Below are 20,817 nucleotides of genomic sequence, written 5' to 3' on the forward strand. Positions count from 1 at the left end.
GGCTGTCCGGCGCTTACCTCATCACTCCGACGCAGGGGCATCCCGGCTTGTTCAGAGCTCCATATCCCGAGGAGCTCAGTGCACGTTGTTCCGTTCAGATTGCTTCGTCCTAGAGAGAGTTATTGCAGAATATTCGGGGCCTCTTTCGAGTGAATCTCCCTGTCTTTCGTACTTGACGAAACAGGTTTTGCATTATTGAAAACAACTTTCAAATTACGGTCCTGACAGAATAGTGATTTTTTCCTGTCAGTGTACGATTGATTCAAAGACTGGTGCAGCTCTGTACCCAGCACTGTGTAGGACTCTCCAGTAAAGCGGTCTCTCCCTCCCCTCGGAGCTGGCGAACGAGTATTTGAGCCTCTTTTTGGAGACGGAGTTCCACTTCTGCAAGCACCAAGACAGTAAACACGCAGTCAGTTTTCATTAGCACATCAACACTGCCACAGCTTACAGTACACACATCCTGCTAGACTTCATGACACCTACAGTAAGATGAACCCACACATGCTGATTCAACTGCAAACACAAGATCAAAGAGCCCCAGAGAAGAAGGAGAACACACTACAGGTGAAGCAGACACACAAAAAAAGAAATGGTAACAGATTTGGTTTACATTAAAAACACCACGGTGGTTAGTAACAGCACCCGGGACCTCCACAGGACAAGACAGCGGTGACCGATTAGACAAAGGCCTAAATGAAGCAGCCATTATGGACCACGAAAGCAATGATTATGTTGATGAAAAGAAACCGGTGGCCAGTGAAACACCCTATTCAGCAAGTAGCTCAGCAAATCAGATTTCCCGTTACACCAAATGTGGTCAATCTGCTAAGACATGTTTGGCAAGGAGTTCGCTTCTTTAGCTTTGCCCTGGAGCCACAAGGCTAACGTAGTCAATGGAGTCTGGCTGTAGACATGCTCTCTCGGCCCCAGCGACGCCACGTGGTCATTTACATTCACTTTTATGGTGCTCTTATCCAGAGTGACTTACAATTTGATCATTTTACACAGGGAGGCTTCTGCTTAGTGACATCACTTAATCCATTTTTGTGGCAAAGTAAGAAGTAAAAACGTTCAAAAGGTTCGAGCGTCTCCTACAGCTGTCAGAGTCGTTGCTTGGCAACCAGGCGAAGAGCGATAGTGGAATTTAGTGGTGATCATTTAACAAGCGTACAAATGTCCAAAGTAAAGAGGGTCGTCGTTATCCTGTCTGACATATAATCTCATATGCGAGGTCTTGGTTTAGTGCTTTGAGAGTACTGTGGGGAATTCTGAGCCTTTGCGCAATGACAGATGTCAAAGCGAGGCGACGGCTGACCCCGCCTCCATTAGCCATGTGGCGCATGCACACACTTGCAGGAGAGCAGCTGGTGAATGAATGGCTGCTCAAACAAAGGGGGCTCTGCCAATTGACATGCAGGGAGGCCTCGGACCACGCCCTCACGGGACGCCCTAAACCACAGAGTCATATGGAGGGGGTCAAATCTCTCAACAGTGGACGCTGCTCAGTCATTACATAAGACAGATGAACTCACTGCCCTATTATCTTAACGATGGTACACAGTATGATGGCTGGTGATGATATGTGAACACTAGGGGTGTAAAAATGTAACGATGCATTTAAGTCATGCACTTTTCTGAAGGTGGAGACTCAGCTGTGTCAATCCTGGAATGTTAGAATGAATTATAACCAAATTAAAATAATAATATTCAAATTAAAATAATAATATTCAATAATGTGATCAAACTACAATCCTGGGATAATTTTAAACGCAAAATAGCACCGCGTTATAATTATTTATACAGTACTACTGCATGTACCATCACATTTAACGTACTGGGCAAAAGACTGAGACCATCCTTTGTTCATTTAATGTGAAGTCAGAATGGTGACTGGAAATGACCATTAACTTGTTTTGGTGTTCACAGATATTTTACAGTTGACAAACATGGGGTTACAATTTATTTATATTTTAAGTTAAGTTACGCCTTATTGAGCCGTCAAATTTAACAATATTCACTTTTAAATCAATAATTTACAATTCCAAGCACCACAGAAGAGCTCGTCCTCATACGCCGAGGACATATTTGGAGGTAAAAACACGTTTTTCTGCTATTTTAACTGCAATAATCTCTACAGGACTGTGAAATATATTATTTAAATGACAAAGAAAACAAATCAAATAAATATAAAATATATAATGAAAGTTGTGGTGCTCAGGAGTCGTGTCACTGGTGTTACTGCGTGAATAAAAATCTCTTATTTTGAAATAAAAGTCACACCGATGACGTCACTCGACCTCATTTGACCTGTTTTCTGAGGATCTATGAAGAAAAGCTCGTGGTGAGTCCACTGTGTCTCTCAGTTCTCAGAGATCAGCTCATTCAGCTCATGATCTCATATGAAGCTTTTAGCTGACGTCACTGGTGCGACCGACTTTATTCTGAGGTCACTGTGAAATAATAGAAACACAAATGGATTAAATTCCATATTTTAGTGGATGTTCCCTGATTGACAGCGTGCGGTTTGATGTTCAGTAGCAGCCGTTCAGTAAAATGCATCGTTCATTAAAAACGTCTCTGGTGTTTCCTTTATTATGTGGAACACCGATGAGGATCAGTAACACCAGTGACTCGTATGGGGAGATAAAGTGGACGTTTCTGACCCATATAAGGAGTAAGTGGAACTGGAAAATGTTTAAAAGATTTCTAAACTATACAAAACTAGACACGTCAAATACTAAAAGGTCCGATTATATTATTATTATATTAATTATATGATTTTTATATTAGATTACGTTCAGCTCGTAAGGCTTCTGTGTTACTTTCTTCTTTCTAAGTATGTTTTCAGCTTTTCTTCTGATGCGATATGAAATGAATAACTTGTACTTAATAACTTGTTTGACAGTCCCTTGACCCTTATTAGTCCCACAGCGAGGAAATTTCACCTCCGTATTTAACCCATCCGTGCCATGAAACACCACACACACACTAGGGGGCAAGAGCGACGAAGCTTGTGGAACTCAAGCCAACCAACTAGCTCTTCTGCTGGGGGGGCTGAACTCAGTCTCGCCTTACTGTAATGAATCTTGAACAATGAAGTTCACGGAAAACAAAATATTAAACATGCCAAGAGGGCACTTGGGCAGCCGCTCAAGCCCCCCATGGTCTATCTGTTCACGTGCCCATCGTTAAATCATGCGTGATCAGAGATTTACACCCCTAGTGAAAACTACTTTGTACGATGGAATGACTGATTAAAAAACACAATTCTTAGTAGACTGGTTACTCACCAAAATCATAAAGATGCAAGCATGAAAAAAGACAAGCATGAGCAGTTTATAACTGTATTTTACTAGTCTTATACCAAGTATCAGCACCGGGGACTAATGCCCATCACAATTATCACCATTTTTTGCCACCATTTCTTTTAAGAGAGAGCAAAGTGTGAAAGAGAATCCTTGATTCAAAGAGAAAAAGAGTTAGAGGGTCAGTTATAGATGGAGGACAGATACAAATGCAGAAGAGCATTCAAAAAGACTGGTTCATAATAATGAACATGATGAGTGTTTAAAGGTAATCTTCATCTATAAATGACTGTGTCAGTCACACACAGCACACGTATCAGCCTGCGTTCTATGTGGTTATTAAATCTACTGCACTTGGTATTTCATGAAACAGAAGTACAGAGTCAGCCAAGCAACTTTCCAAACCATCAGCGGTTCAAATGAAGACTATTCCTCCAATTGATTAACCTGCTAAAAGATCCCAACTTCATGGCCCATTGCTGCTGTTGAAGGAAAACCTCACATCTCCAAAATGGTCACTTTACAGGAGAAGGAAAAAACCTACTTTGCTTTTAATGAAGGTCAATGGAACCAGAGTTTTTTCCAACTCATTTCGGGCTGTTTCTTTTCGTCCGTTCATGATGAAATTTACACATAATTTAAAGGGTTTTCAAATGATGTGAAAAAGTGAAAAACGACAAAAATGGAGATACAAGGTTTTCTTCTGAAAACAGCGACAAATGTCTTCTATTGTGACTGGCTACCGGGTTTTAGTCCTCCAAAATGTAGTCTGAACCAGAATGTGGAACAAGCCGTTACGTCATGGTATGGTATGATATGGGCCCCTTGAAATCTCAGGTTAAAACCACAGGTCTTTCACAGTTAAATGAAAAAAAAAAAACGTAAAGATTAAGGTTGTTCGGCTAACCCAGTAATCCTGTTCATAAAACACTCCTCCGAGGGAGGTTACAGAGAGGGTCTGCTGCTGCTAGTGCAACAGCCTGAGCAGAGCACGCAGGAAGAACAGAGTGGGCGAGCTAGAAGAAGCAGTGAGGGCCTATAGCTCTCAGTGAGGGTCAAATTCCACTGCAAGCTCAGGGTCACCTGGTCATGTTCTTCAGATTAGTGAGGTGCGCGCTGTCGATGAACAAGAAAGGAAAGCATAAATAAAAGAAGACGGCTGTGAAAGTGCGTTGTAATAAATAAAATGAAAGGGGGAAATGGTCAATATGCAGGCAAGACAAAGTGAGGCACATTCGACAACTACACTACCATTCAAAAGTTTGGAATAACATTAACATTTTGTTTTCCAGAAACGTATAAAATGAATCAGATGATGAGATGCTTGCACTCTACATCTTCATAGGTTCCATATCATTTGTAGGAAGCTGTAAAATTTCAGAAATTGAGCAAAGATGTCTTAAAGATGCACTATATGGCCATAAGTATATGGACACCCTCCCCAATTACTCAATTACTGAGTTCACACGTTGCTAACAGGTGTATCAAATCAAACACATTGTCATGGAATCCCCACAGACCAGGGCTGTCCAAACCTTTTTCAGGGTTAAAATACCCGAAGGCCGACTTATTGTTCACAAACGACTGAAAAGGTTTTCAAGACATCAGCGCATAGAATCTGAGCTTTCTGTGCGCTTCTGTGTTTCCTATCCCTCTATAAAAGATGCATGAGGCTCCTTTTATTGTTGGATTGTTCGTTCAGAGCAGTTTGGATCGATAAGCACTTAAAATAAATAATTCAATTGTTTAAGAGTAACAATACAACACGCCTAACGTATTAATCATATTCCTATTCAATGATTTTTACTTGTTGAAAGATAAAATTTGTGAGACAAACTAAAACACAATCCTATAAATTTATGGTTTTGTTAGTTGACGTTCTTTATATATCAAATAAACGAAGCGCAGCTGCATCTTTGTTCCACTTTAAAGGGTTAATATTTACTGAACTACTGAATTTGCTCTGATACGAAGTTTTCCATCTCGCCAAAATCATGTTTTCAGTGTTTAGTTTGAGCTTTATGTCTGTGGTCTTGACTAAATGTGGTTCACTCAATGAAGCTGCAGGTCTGGTCAGCTGCCACCATCAGGTGAAAGGGAGAACTGCAGCGTAGTGGCTGAAGAGCCACTTATAATACACGGTAAAACAGAAGCTGGGAGTCAATTAAAATCTGTCCATAGGCCGCATTTGGCCCTGTGGAACCAGACTTTGGACACCCATGCCATAGACAAACATGGGTTGTACAGAAAGGCTCAGTGACTTTAAATATAGCAGTTATGCTAGGCCTGCCTCAGCCAACTATAAGTGCTATTATTGTGAAATAAAAGCAAAGAGCAACAATGGCTCAGCGACAATGCAGGAGATGCAAGCGGGGATGTTTTGATGGGGTCTGGTGGCTCTTTTATACTGTGGGGAGCATTTTGCACATATTACTGGGGTCCATTTGTCCCATTACTGAATTTACGGGTTACCAAATGGTTTCAAAAGTTTAAAACAGATGTCAATCTGATGCTATTGCCTTCAATTTCAATCCAACTGAGCACTTATGTACTAGTTATTGAATAAAATTAAAAAAATGACTAATATAAAAAGCTATTCTAAACTTTTGAATGGTAGTGCATGAGAAATGTGTCGCGAATCATATGAATAATGGCTGACAATATTTGGGTCTTCTTCTTTTAGACCCCAGAAAACAGACACAGTAGGAACAGTTGAGGGTGAAGAGAAAACCTGCTGCTGCAGTCTGGGTCCTTAATAAATCACGAGCTTCTAGAATGATCCAGTAATGCAACACCCCACGTCCCACAGGAAACAACAGCAGAGGCCCTGAATGGCTTGCAGCTCTGTTCATCATTGAAGTACTACATAGATATAATTAAGTATTCAGCATATATTAAACCTGTTTGAATATGCATCACTAGTTCAGTGACAAAATCTATGAGAAGGAAAAAACACCAGGAAGGCCAGTGCCCACATGGGCAGTTTATACATGCTGAATGACTTGGGAAATCAAGAACATGTCAAATAAGGGACTCAACTGCAAAGAGAGTGTGTCAACGTTTTTTGTTTTTTTTTGTGTTGGTATTCATTTATAATACATCATAAGCACTAAATATCCTAGACATTTCTATAAAATAATCCCACACCAACCATGTGTTCTCTCTCTATCCACTTTACTACAGAATCATACCTTGCACTACGACTAACTGGCCAATTTCTGATGTCTGTTATACAGGTGTACAATTTCAGACTGCAGTCCATCTGTTTTTGGGCTTCCTTCAGTCAGGAAACTGGGCTGAACAGATCTTGTGATATGTGTGGACCAGTGTCAAAGCAACAGTGAGACTAACAGACAACCATAACAGTAGCCACGTTTACATGCAGCCTAATAACCAACCAGTGGGGAACCAACCTGTCCTGCCGGAACGTTTGCAGCTGGCTACACGATGGACGCATGGGAGAGGTGGCGTGTCGTGTGCCTGGCGGCTCTCTCCGGGGGGATATTGAGGTACCTATTCGGAACCATGATCAGGTGTTTTGCTGATTGGATTAGGCATTGCCCTGGTGTATCGAAAAATTCGCACAATGGGGGCAGCTGTCCACGGCCCCTTGAAGCTGCCCGACATGATTGACGTGGTGGGCAGAGCTGTCAACACCCAGACTTTGACTGTAAGTCGTACCCTGGATAACATCGTGGAGAAGTTGGCGGCTTTGCAAAGGAAAATGGATCGTTGGAGTGACCATAATGAGCTATCGTAAAAAATACGGCTACTCGCTCGAAGCCTGCAACACCTTCTTATCTGCTTTCGGCTCCCCGTATCAGCGCGGGCCTTGGCCTTGGCTGGTACATCACATCTCCCCCAGAGGAACACTGCTGCGAGACGCTCTTCATCCTCTGCCACTTCCCTGGATTCCTGCTGACTGTTGACTCTGCCTGGGCCTGATCAAGGTTGTCTCCATGGCAATTTGTGTTATCTGTGTTATCGCCATACCACCCTGCGAACTGAGGCGCCTTCTTCAGGCCAATTCTCCCCCCCTCCCCTCCCCTCCCTCCTACCCTCCCTCCTACCCTCCCTCCAACCCTCCCTCCAACCCTCCCTCCAACCCCTCCCCCTTCCCAATGCCTTCGCCACTTTTACCCCCCCGGTATGGTATGACGGGTCTGTTGATCAGCGCCGGATTAATGGCTGCAGATCCGGATGGCCGCTTACTGTGCTGGGTTTGGCCGTACCCCCTCCGTTCTGCATGCGTGAAGACGAAGTTCACGCTCTGATCTTTAAAAGACGGCGGTGGGACGGACGTCCAGCTTATGCGTCTCAGAACACGACGTCTTCCTCTCGGCCTTCTTTAATAAGGACACGTGAAGGACGTTTTCCTGAGTCTGACGTCATTTTAAAGCAGTTAGAAACACAATCACTGCTCACTGCTGCTCATCTCACTCTGACTGGACCTCACGTGATGCTGGTTGTCATGGTAACGTCTACACTAAGCGGTTCTTTACGCATGTGCGTCACTTTGAATCAGATTGCTTGTATTGAGCATGTAAACAGATCTTCATTCTGATTGTTGAGTAGAGTGAGAATAAACACCACAGTCTTCATCTAGAATCAAAATGTATTCAACTGGATTGGGAAAATCTTTGTATGTAAACACAGACAGTGTGCATTAACAGATGGGCTACAGTAACTGTGACTGTACACCAGCCAGGTGGAGCTACCGGACAGAGGTTTCTACTAAAGTGGCCAGTATAGAATATCAACACAAAAATAAGAGATGTGTGCGATGAATGATTATGCGTCTGTACCTGCCCTTGTTCTCCTTTCCTTTGACCTTGCTGTCCAGGCCTTTCCCTCCCTGTGGGTCCCACTCCACACTGCACTCCTCCACCTTCAGGTTCAGGTGGGAAGACGACGAGTCAAAGCCGAAATTGAAGGCTGTCTCAAACAGAGGCGAATGAGACACGCATGTATTAGTCTTTACAAGGCAGTTCCGTCAAAGTGTTAGCGACTGCAGCAACTTCAGGCAGCAGCAAAGACAGCTATGGTGTCTATAAAGAAAAGAGTGCCGATCTATTTATGCAGAAATCTGACTTGTCTTTTTTCCAGCAAGGCAAGCACACCAGTTTGAGTTTTTTTAACAGGTGCTAAAATATGTGCCTGAAGGGAGTTAATTTCTAATTTTCATTGTGCATCGAATTTTATTTTTACTTACTTTTCAAAGTGATTCACTGAAATGAAAACAAAAGTTTTTTTTTTTTATTTGCTTTTCTGTCTATACATTTGAATTTTTAAACAAAAAGTAAAAAATCTTTTCTTTCTGATAGACAGTTTTCTCACCATGACAAAACTGAGCTAACAATAAATAAAATCAGTTAACAAAAGTTTCTAAAGTTGTTACAGTATTAACAGTATGTGCAAAATCCAGCATCCTCTACAACAGAGAAAGGCTGGTCATTGAAGGCAACGTATTTTATTCTTTTAGTTATACTTTTATACTCATTTGTGAATTTTTTTTGTAGTTCTAAAAACTGTAGCTGCAGATTGTGTCGTTGTGCTAGTAAAGACTTGTCTTTCTGCTTCAGTTGTTTTTCTGTATTCTAGGTCTCGAGCAAGATGTAAAGTTTATGGTATCAAATTGGTGGTTGGGAGCAAGTAAATACAGAGTTTACACCGTTCAACATGTTGGATCAGAAACTGGTCTGCAGAGGAGACGAAGTTCATGCTCTGATCTTTAAAAGGCGGCGGTGGGACGGACGTCCAGCTTATGCGTCTCAGAGCACGACGTCTTCCTCTCGGCCTTCTTTAATAAGGACGTGTGAAGGACGTTTTCCTGAGTCTGACGTCATTTTAAAGCAGTTAAAAACACAATCACTGCTCACTGCTGCTCATCTCACTCTGACTGCACTCACGTGATGCTGGTTGTCATGGTAACGTTTACTCTAAGCGCTTCTCTATGCATCCGCATCATTTTTGATCAGATTACTTGTAGTGAGCATGTAAACAGAGATTATTCATCAGATTGTTGAGCACAGCGAACATAAACACCTCAGTCTTCCTCTAGAATCAGAACGTATTCAAGCGGATTGGAGAAATGTGGTCTTTGCATGTAAACACAGACACCGAGCTCTGCACAATTTGCTTTTAAAATGCTTTTTAGTTTAGTTAATTTTTCCATTTTTCTGAAGATTAAGACTGTAAAACTGTTAAGTCTTAGTGACTTAAGTTAAGCTATACATCTCAATGCTCTCAGTGCTTATTGCTCCAAAAAAAAAATATTTATATCTATTTCATAAGAAAACATGAACACAATGACGAGAGAAACTAAAAACAAACACTTTTAAATTAACATCTGCTCACTGGCCTTCAATGTATGAATTCATAACAGCTAGAAGAAACATTACTGTAGTGCTTACCTCTGGTTTCCAAAGTGACAGGATCGGAATAATCTCCAGCAGCTGCTTTGTTACACGCCCGTACACGGAAGTTCATAAATTTGGAATCAAATTTTAACCCTGCAATATAAACCAATAAATCCATTAAACTGTGTGTGTGTGTGTGTGTATGTATATGTACAACACACATATGCCCACATGTGTATATATATATATGTATGTTCATTTGCGGTTGCATGTACAGCTCTACCTGTGAGCATGTACTCTGTGTTCTTGACGTTGTCCACTAGTTCCCAGCAGCGTTCATCTTTAACCCTGGGCAGACCCTCGTGGTTGGTCTTTCTGTACTCAAGGATGTAGTGGTCAATCTTACTATCCTCCACCGGCATCCTCCATACTATGGTCACTGCATTGTCCACCACCATGCAGTCCTGTACCTCAATCTCTGGAGCTCTGGGGACTGTAAGAAAACGAAACAGTGAGCTTTATGATAGAAACATGAATTTTTCAATTTTTTTTTTTTTTTAATTAAACATTTAAATTAAACAAATTAAACATTTGCTTGTGATGTCACATCCATGAACATGTTCACATATGGCCACCCTTTGAGCCTACAGTAGTTCAGCCCAGCTGAAGGGATGCAGAATGTTGTCCTGCGGTCAGCAGCAAGAAAATGAGAACAGAACGCAAACGGACGACTGAAAACCTCAATAGGATCAAAACATCCGAAAGTATTGGCTAAAGTTTCAGCCAAAACTACTTTTTAACTACTTGGCTTGCGCTGGTGTGAGTGGATCAGACACAGCAGTGCTGCTGGAGTTTTTAAACCCCTGTGTGACTGAGAATAGATCCACCACCATATATACACTGATTTTATATATATATATATATATATAGATAAAGAAGCAGATTTCAGGATGGTATATCCTATATATATATATATATATATATATATATATATATATATATATATATATATATATATATATATATATACACACACACACGCATACATACATACACATTGGCTCTTGATGATTGCTACTTATTGCTGAAGCAGTAGCTTGACTTTTTGACTTGTAACAGATACTGTAGCTGATCAATAGCTGTGTTGCTGAATCTCCTCTTCGCCAAACGGCTGAGTAAACCAGGCCCTTACTACAGCTTCTCCCCGTGGACACCGACAGGAACAGCTGTGTGCAGCGGCCCCGGCTGAGGACTTTAAAACATCCTTTGATCAAATGTCTCTGGAACAAGCTTCCCTCTCCAGGGTCTAGTCACATTAGCCTATGACACGTCTCCACGTGGCTTGTGTTTGTGTAACACTTGGGTGGCCAACGATTGTGTGGTCACCAAAGAAGGGTCAGCTGGCATTCACTTTCTCTTTTGTGTTGGAATCGTGCGTCATGATTTATAACAAACAGAAACAGGAATAAAATAGTAACACTTTGAAATAAGATTATTTAATTAAGAAAGAATAAAAGTCCGTTTTTTATCATTTTGCTAATTATAATAATAATTCAGATCGGGAAGAACGAGAAATAGGAAGCAAGCCGAGAAGCAGACGGTCAGTGAAATTGCATGTCACTGTTCAACTGGGTGTGGCTGATGTAAAAGCTGAGCATTAGTGCAACTGACCCATTACCCTTTGGCTACTGTAACTAAAGGGCTTTTTGATCCTCTGACTAAGAGAAAATATAATGAAGAATAAAATGTAAAATATATATGAATGTACGAATACCAACAAGGTTACATGGCTGTAAGTGTACTTGCTTAATCCAGAGGCTGTTAGACCAAGTTGTATGTTTTCAATAGCTCGCCTTTAATTCAGTGAATCAATGACAATCAAACCACTTGGCCCAGCTGCACAGACTACTGTCATGTAAATCAGACATCTGTCACAGGACGCAGCAGCTCCCCTCTACCCCCTCCTTAAACCCTAGACCAGGGGTCGGCAAAACACGGCTCCGGAGCTGCATGCGGCTCTTTTACTGCCCTGTTAAAGCTCTGCTCCCCAGCAGAATTAGATGTTTAGGTAGACAGATACAATTATTCCCAACTGATCACTCAACTGATGTCTTTTTTTCTATTTCTGCCTAATATATGCAAGTTTATATATGTCTTGCTTCTGTGACACGGCATTTTCCCTTCAGGATCAGTAAAGTTCTATCCATCTCATCTTCATCTATCCATCTTCATCTTTCGATCTATTTCAGTTTTTGACATCATTTGAAAATACCGGTTGCTCTTTATGATGTACGTAAATTTCATGATGAATGGACCAAAAGAAATGGGCCAAAATGACTTGGAAAGACGTCTGGTTCCATTGACTTACATTTGAAGTAAAGTAGGATTTTTCCTTCTCCTGGAAAGTCACCGTTTTGGAGATACAAAGTTTTGTTAAGAGAACAATAGCTATTACACACACACACACACACACACACACACACACACACACTTAGTGTGAGGTTTTTGCATTAACACATGGACCCCACACAGTTGCTATGACTGACTGTCTTGTTCAAATACAGCTTTTAAATAGCAAGAAGTTCCACTGATGGCTCTCTTGATAACGTATTTCCAGTTACGGCCTTGTTGTGAACTTGGTTATCATCAAAAGATCAATCAAGCTTCAAGTCTTAAGTAAACAAACCAGCGCTGACTCTGCAATATCAGTAATGTCAGTAATAGTAGCAGTCCTTCAGCAGTCTTCCACACACTAGCCAGGAAGTTTTCTTTTCTGCTGTAGATTCCCAGATATAAAAAAAAAAGGTAAGAGATAAACAGAACAAATCTGGTTAAAAATAAAAATAGCTTCAAGAGGCTACATGTGCAGTGACTTCCTCATGCCACATCATCTCTCGGATGCCTCTCCACACGGCACTACTAACGCCAGACACTTGAGCCCCACTTCCTCCAGCGCTGGCCGTGCAGCACCGCAACCCTACTCTCCTCTCGGGCCCTGCACTGAGTCCAGGGCCTTCTGTCAGTTTCACATTTCTATATTTGCTCGAGTCCAGCTCCATATCCAGGACAGGAACCGGCCAGAACACTGAAACTGAGAGCCAGCCAGAATACAGATCCAGAGGAGGAAGTCTCAGAGTCAGAGCTTAAAACAAAGCCTCGTCTGACCTCCTGACTGAAAGCAAGAGAGGCCGTTGAAGACAAAGAGATGCTGTACACCTCAATGACCAGCAGGGCAAGAGCGAGAGCATATTTTGTTAGCCCCCGTTTACTTTGGTTTTCCAATAGTCAGGTTCACCACAGGACCCCCACAGTGACACTGACGAGGTGGTGGTGTGCTGGTGCGAGTAGATCAGTTACAGCAGTGCTGTTGGAGTTTTTAAACAAACACTGTCCACTCACTGTCCACTCTATTAGACACTCCTACCGTGTCGGTCCACCTTGTAGATGTAAAGTCAGAGACGACAGCTCATCTGCTGCTGCACAGTTTATGTTGGTCATCCTCTAGTCCTTCATCGGTGGTCACAGGACGCTGCCCACAGGACGCTGCCCACAGGACGCTGCCCACAGGTCGCTGCCCACAGGACGCTGTTGGCTGGATATTTTTGGTTGGTGGACTATATATACATATAAATATAACTGTACCATTAAAAACTTACACCATGACATCCCTATAAGGGCAGCATTACATTACATTACTACTGCTAGTGTTAAAGACTATATACAGTTGAGCTCTAATGCCACAGACTGAATAGTGTGGGGTAAGTCAGGGCCAGAGGAGAGTGTGTAGGGTTTAGTGGTATTTTTAGACGTGTGTGACGTGCCAGGCTTTGGGGCATCTGTGGACCTAAACGCCTCACTGCCCCACAGGGGTTTTTACTCAGAAACACCACTGATGTGGAGAGAGAGTCATCCACGCACATGCACAGGCTGTGTATATACACCGCTCTGCCTCCCCAGTCACGTGCACAGGCTCATCCTGCAGACATATGCAGATTACAGCGCAAAGCAATGCACAAACACTAACAATACAGTAAAACCTCTTCCAGTCAAGCACAAGTTATTCATTCTTCAATAGATACCTCTGAGGAGCCAACCAGACAGAGGATAATCCACTTGCATTAGGAAAGGGAAAGTCAAAGGAAAACAGGTGAAAAACAACATTTAGCTTCCAAAATTGGAGATCAAAAGAGAACGATTAAAAGCTACAGAGAAAATGGGAATCCTAACAACCCTGCGAGACAGACAGACCTCCAAAACCGATGAACCGCACTTAAAGCCTTGAGAGAGAGCAGAAAATCAAGCTGTTCAGGTCTGATCAGATCTTCAGTCTTCAAACCAACTTCCAAGACTGAACTTTAGAGTTGAAAAGACTGAAAGGGAGTCTCCCGAAAAGAACGACACACTAAAAACTGAAAAAAATGTGATATAAATTAGCTGTGAGGTGAAATAAATAAAACATGCATCATCTGAAACATTGTCAGTCATCCGATCCGATCAGTCATCCGTGTTACTGCAGTGCTGAGAATGACCCACCACCCAAACAGTACCTGCTCTGTGAGGGTCCATGGGGGTCCTGACCACTGAAGAACAGGGTAACAGAGTATCAGAGAAACAGATGGACTACAGTCTGTAACTGTACAACTACAGAGTGCAGCTATACAGTAAGTGGAGCTGATAAAGTGGACAGTGAGCGTAGAAATGAGGAAGTGGTCAGAATGTTAGGCCTGACCGGTTGTAAAGGTTTAGCGTCTTTTCCTCTCTTTCAGCTCCGCCGTCTCGCTCTGCTGCACCTCCATCATAAAGTTTCAGCACCGCCGACTCCTCTCTAAAGGACTAACAGCGCAGCAGTCGGTCCAAATCTGTCACAACTCCTCATTTACTCCACATCGGGGAGAACTGGCCATGCCTCTGGAGTCTGGAGGCTCAACATGCAGGAGATTCATTGTTCGTCGTCTTTCTTGTGCTCTCCTCTTACTGCTGTGGGTTTATGCCTTCTGACAGCGCTACGCAGAGTAGGAATAACCGGAGGAGATAAACAGGCGTCCACTGCGCCAAGTCCTCAGCAAATGTGCTCTTAACTTGCAGTGGTTGGAACTGGCCCACAGAAGAACGACACATGACGCAAAAACGAGCCGGTCATTCCAGGAAGAGAGTAGCATTTGAGTCCTCCACATGGAATACCTTTTATTTTAGAAATTGCAAACAAACATTTTTCAAGATTAAATGCTTAGCAACACCTTTGCAACCACCTAAGAACCCAAAGCAGCAACAGCATAATAACACCTTAGTAACCACTTGGGAGTCCACAGCAATAGCCTAACACCACCTTAGCAACCACCTAAAAATCCAAAGCTGCAACAGCATAGTAACACCTTAGCAACCGCCTGGGACACCACAGCAGCAGCATAGTAACACCATAGTAACCATTTGGGAATCCACAGGAATGGCCCAGCAACACCTTTGCAACCACCTAAGAATCCAAAGTAGCAACAGCATAGTAACACCTTAGCAACCACCTGGGACACCACAGCAGCAGCATAGCAATATCATAGTAACCACTTGCGAGTCCACAGCAATGGCCAAGCAACACCATAGCAACCACCTAAGAATCCAAAGCTGCAACAGCATAGTAACACCTTAGCAACCGCCTGGAATACCACAGCAACGGCATAATATCATCTCAGGAACCATCTGGGAATTGTTTGCTAATCTCTGATGTCATTATGTCTAACACCATCACAAATTTCAGAGCCATGGAAAAACACAGGTTTAACATCGGCTAAAAATAAATGAATAAATAAATAAAATAATAATAATAATAAAAATCAGTGCAGAGGCGGATCCTCCACATAATCTACCACAGCGACTCTGGCCATTTCCACTGTACAGCACAGCTATGTTAGAACTGGCCACAGCCAAGACATCTACTCTTGAGACGTGGAAACAGATCTGCTGTGATGTGAAGAAAAGACTGGGGCAAATGTGATGATGTACATCTCATAGCAGTGGTGCAGATCTCCGGCACCCAGCACAGACTGGTGATTTACCTACCAAGGCTCACCTGACTGGATTTATCTGTTAAATGGCAGGTTTACATAGGGACACCTCCAAACTGTGCTGGACCCCGGGACCGGAGGTGTGCACCCCAGTCCTTTAAGTTCAGTTTAACATTCTTTTCTCTGTCCGTCTTTGTCTCCGTCTTTGTCTCCGTCTTTGTCTCCGTCTTTGTCTCCGTCTTTGTCTCCGTCTCTAATTTTATTTTTGACGTAGTGAAAACAGGAGGAATGGGGAGGGAAAGTGGGTTTTTTTTCGATTTCCTTCAGTTCTGTAATGTGATTCCTGTTTTATAACAGGAAACAAATAAACATTGATTAAAAAAATATAATTATCTGGGAATCCACAGCAATGACCTAGCGACATCCTGGCAACCACCCGAGATATGACAGCAGTGGCCTAGCAATACCTTGCCTAGGATTTCATAGCAATGGCCTTGCCAATTTAAAAAAAAGGTGAAATTAGAGATTTTACAATGCACTGAATTAGAAAAAATATTCTTTTTACAAACAACATATTATTATTATTATTATCAACAACAACAACAACAACAACAACAACAACAACAACAACTTTTACTGCCCTGATGCCAAAACAGTAAGAATTATAGCATCTTGAAGCGTAAATTGCTGGCTAAGTATTACATTTCCCAGCCAGTTCTGTTCCCACTGAGCTCTACAACAGACAGACTGCACATCAAATGCCTCAATGTAACCGGATACACATCCAGGAGCAGGACAGACTCAGATGTCACTTCCAACACACAGCTAATACCCTCTGAGCTGGACTCCTGGGCTACCGACTCCAAGCTTCCAAGGCCCACTTTTACAGTAATTATTGTAATCCTGCTATACTAAATGTAATTACATACTTACATAAGCAATTACATAAATAAATTTCATTTACAGTCTATTGACGGGTTGACGTCTGCATCTCCAAAACAAACACCGTTTGTGGTTTGGACTGAGAGTTTACAATATGCACTTCCCCAAATTTCCCCAAATACTGTGTGTTTTTCCAACCTCTCTATCAAACTACACAGGCCGTTTTTGCTGCTGTGCCTGATATATGTAAATGACCTCTGATTGGGGCAGATTACCATCGCAGGTTGTTGGCAGCATTGGACAGAAGAGGCCACGCACCAGCGACATGAAGGATCTGAGAGACCTACACGAACCATGGAGAGGGAGAACCGACGGATGTGACCCAACAGCCACGACTGTGGACATTCAGCAATTTTGTACGATGCCAGATCACCTTTGGTCTTCATTAGACAGCCCAACATTACATTAATGAGGTCCTGCACTGGCCCTATCTTTTCTCACACACACACACACACACACACACACACACACACACACACACACACACACACACACACACACACACGTAATTTTTTTTTTTTCCAAAAAGCGAGGAAAATTCAGTTTTTCCCTGATATGATTCCATCGATATAAACTTATAACCTGCTTTTAGGCTCATGGAAAGTGCTAAAAGTAAAGCAGAGGGAATTTCTCCCATGATTTCGCTGATCTCATCCTTACCTACACCCTAAATCTGAATCTAAACATGAGGACCAACCTAAATCCTTGGAAAAGGTCAGTACAGTTTGTCGCTGTTTCATGGTCCATGTTATGACTCACCAGGAAGAAAGCGGAGGCCCTGGAGCAGCTGGCGCTCCTGGGAGAAATCCACCATCAGGTGGGTCATGTTGTCCGTGGCTTTGGGCTTCATGGTCAGGCGGAAAGCCGGAGCCATCGTTACCCTGAGAGAGAAAGAGACTTTACATTTGTACTTGTGTGTTCAGTTAACACCGCTTTACGTCCGCTTTACGTCCGCTTTACGTCCGCTTTACGTCCGCTATCTCTGTTGTTGATCTGGATTATTTAACTGTGTCAGTATATAATCAGTTTTCACACTATGTTCATATGTGTATATCTGCTTTATTATTCAAGTATATTATACAAGTAATGTTTGTCACTATATAATTACTTGCGATGTTACTTTTATGTAAAATAATATCCACATTAACTCCCACATTAATCTAAGTACTTAACACAGCTTTAAGGATATTATCTCAGAAATTAGCGTTTACATATTTATTATAACCTTAAAGGACCAGGGACATAGTGAATCCTATGAAGCATTATAAAGCCTATAGCATGATTTACAGCCAAAGAACATGGTAACATGCAATTTGTCACAGTCTATAAAAACAGTTACACAGCATATAGACTTGAAATAAGCACATGCAGCCTTGATAATGACTGTTAACTAACAGTCATTATCACAACTGACTGATAACACAACTGACAACGGGCCTGTGAGGGCGACAGGCTCTGACGACGGGCCAGTGAGGGCGACAGGCTCTGACGACGGGCCTGTGAGGGCGACAGGCTCTGACGACGGGCCAGTGAGGGCGACAGGCTCTGACGACGGGCCTGTGAGGGCGACAGGCACTGACGACGGGCCTGTGAGGGCGACAGGCACTGACGACGGGCCTGTGAGGGCGACAGGCTCTGACGACGGGCCTGTGAGGGCGACAGGCTCTGACGACGGGCCTGTGAGGGCGACAGGCTCTGACGACGGGCCTGTGAGGGCGACAGGCTCTGACGACGGGCCTGTGAGGGCGACAGTTATTGATGATGACAGGCACTAACCACGGGCCTGTGAGGACGACAGTTATTGATGACGACAGGCCCTAACGACGGGCCTGTGAGGACGACAGTTATTGATGACGACAGGCCCTAACGACGGGCCTGTGAGGACGACAGTTATTGATGACGACAGGCACTAACGACGGGCCTGTGAGGACGACAGGCACTGACGACAGGCCTGCGAGGGCGACAGGCACTGACGTCAGGCCTGTGAACCACCCACACGTCCAGGCACACCCTGACCAAAAGGTCCCTTTCCCTAGAGTTAGCTATAGACAGTCATGCACATACACATGCACGTCTGTCAAACACATCACACGCAATTATTAGGCCTGTCACAATTACATCAGTGCGTTTGTGAGGAAAATAGTGTCTGGTCTATTTGTCTATTTGTGATGAAAGCACCGCTGCCGTTATTCCACCTGTGGTAGGAACAGTTATTTCGTAACCAACAAAAGAGTGTACTGTTTCACAATGGTGGAGATAAAATACTACACTGCTCAATTCCTACTGGTAATCACCACATCGCTTCACTCCTTATTTGCATAAAGTCCGCTCCTTCCACTTCACGTCGCCAGCATTCGCGCCACCTCCTGTCACTCTAAATCGCCAACTCTCTGGCCATTTTGTTGCATCGCGTCACTGAAGATGTTAAGCGACCCTTATTAATCCCACAACGGGGAAAATCACCTCTGCATTTAACCCATCTGTGGAATGAAACACCACATACACACTACTGAGCACACTTGCCCAGAGCAGTGGGCAGCCCCTATCCACAGTGCCTGGGGAGCAGTTGGGGGTTAGGTGTCTTGCTCAAGGGCACTTCAGTCACGTACTGTTGGCTCTGGGGATGGAACCAAACCAGCGACCTTCCGGTCCAACCCTAACCTCCAGCCCACGACTGCTCCCATGTGAATGCAGAGTTAGAGGCCAGCAGTAAGAAATGTTTGTTTATTTGAGCTAGAGCTGTTTCTGTAGCTGCTAAGTTTCAAAAGATAAGAAGCAAAACAGCTAATGAGTCGATCTAGCCTCTTTTACTGTAAAAGTGGCATTCAATGAACAAAAAAAGTTGAATTATTTAGATGGCAATTAACTTTCCTTTAACCCTAAGCCTAACCCGTTAAGAATTTCCTTTAATAATTTCACGACTGTGACAGGCCTACCATTAAAAACTTAACCGTAACAATAATGAGGTTATAAATCATTGCAAAAATGTAAAAAACGTAAATGCCATGTGACGTACACCACACACACAAGTACACACAGCAGAAGAGTGGAGAGTGTACTGTACCTATCTTTGATCTGTTTGGCAGCCTTGGGGAGGGAAGAAGGGAGCAAGAGACAAAGGGGGAGAAAGAAGAAGAGGTCGTTAGTAGAGCCATGCAGGTGAAGGGTCAGCATGCAGCACTGCACAGCACAGGACGACATACACATGCGTTAATTAATTATTCCACTTTCACTTTCTCTCTCATACATACATCGTACACCAAGTTGTCAATTTATTAGAAACACCCTCCATACAGGTGCACTTTGTAAGGTTACAATTACTGAGTGCAGCACTTCTGTTGCTGCCAAAAATCAACACAGGACCACCAAAGGACCACCGCTGATTATGCATTACAACAGACAGACTGCAATCTCTAACTGTAAACTCAAAATGCATGTGGTGTTTCTGTTAAAGTGGCCAATTAGGCTACATTCACACAGCAGGTAAAAGTGGTCAAAATCTGATTTATTCACCAAATCCTAATTTTTTTGTTTGGCTATTCACTTTGTTAATATCAGTCTGAATAGATAAACCGACCCACATGTGCTTCACACGGCTCATCCAGAGGTAAACAATCACAACCGCCAACAAACGGCAGTCGCTCCCGGAGGATCAGCTCCATCTTCACCAGCATCACATGAGCCACCATAAAGGTTCACTGACTGACAGCTGGGCTCATCACCCAGAATGTGTCTGAGACGTTAAAGGCGTACTCAGATTCTTTAAACTGTGCTTTCAAACTTTTCTTTGACGCTGCAGCCTCGTTCTCCTACGGCCACGATCGGTCATTTCTTTCTAAATCTCTTCAAACACTGAGGGTTTTGATGAGGCTCTTCTAGCTTTTTAGAACAGAAACATCAACATAAATGTTTGAGCCTCAGCAGCATGAAATTATGACGAACGTCGAGTTGGAACATAAAAGTCGCATGAATTCCGATCTGAGTCATCATACTGAGTCGCACTATCGCAGATTGGACGCATATTAGATTTCAGTTCCACGTATGAAAGCGTCTCAAAGTGGAACTGAAAACATCAGATTCAGTGTGTTCACATCTGTGTCACATATAAAGGAAAAGATTGGATTTGGGCCACTTTTACCTGCTGTGTGATCAAAGCCTTAGTAAAGAGACAAGGTAGGTGTACCTAATAAATCGGCAACTCTGAGATGAGAT

The 20,817-nt window shown here is 42.9% G+C and overlaps 1 protein-coding gene across 4 annotated transcripts in view; it reads right to left on the bottom strand.

Moving 5' to 3' along the window:
- Window positions 1-20,817, bottom strand: part of fsd1l (fibronectin type III and SPRY domain containing 1-like) — a 57,966-nt gene that overhangs the window by 12,667 nt on the left and 24,482 nt on the right. Inside the window, exons 5-11 of one of the 4 annotated variants that reach the window (XM_017684636.2) lie at window positions 19,670-19,692; window positions 17,365-17,486; window positions 9,951-10,160; window positions 9,722-9,820; window positions 8,114-8,243; window positions 4,392-4,424; window positions 287-381 (exon numbers count right to left, since the gene is read on the bottom strand). In XM_017684636.2, the coding sequence (XP_017540125.1) occupies window positions 287-381; window positions 4,392-4,424; window positions 8,114-8,243; window positions 9,722-9,820; window positions 9,951-10,160; window positions 17,365-17,486; window positions 19,670-19,692 (712 nt within the window). Of the gene's footprint in view, window positions 1-286; window positions 385-4,391; window positions 4,425-8,113; window positions 8,244-9,721; window positions 9,821-9,950; window positions 10,161-17,364; window positions 17,487-19,669; window positions 19,693-20,817 lie in introns of all 4 variants that reach the window. The other 3 variants (XM_017684635.2, XM_017684638.2, XM_017684637.2) reach the window with 3 other exon arrangements.

The sequence above is a fragment of the Pygocentrus nattereri genome, chromosome 23 (assembly GCF_015220715.1).
Source record: "Pygocentrus nattereri isolate fPygNat1 chromosome 23, fPygNat1.pri, whole genome shotgun sequence".
Lineage (NCBI taxonomy): Eukaryota > Metazoa > Chordata > Actinopteri > Characiformes > Serrasalmidae > Pygocentrus > Pygocentrus nattereri.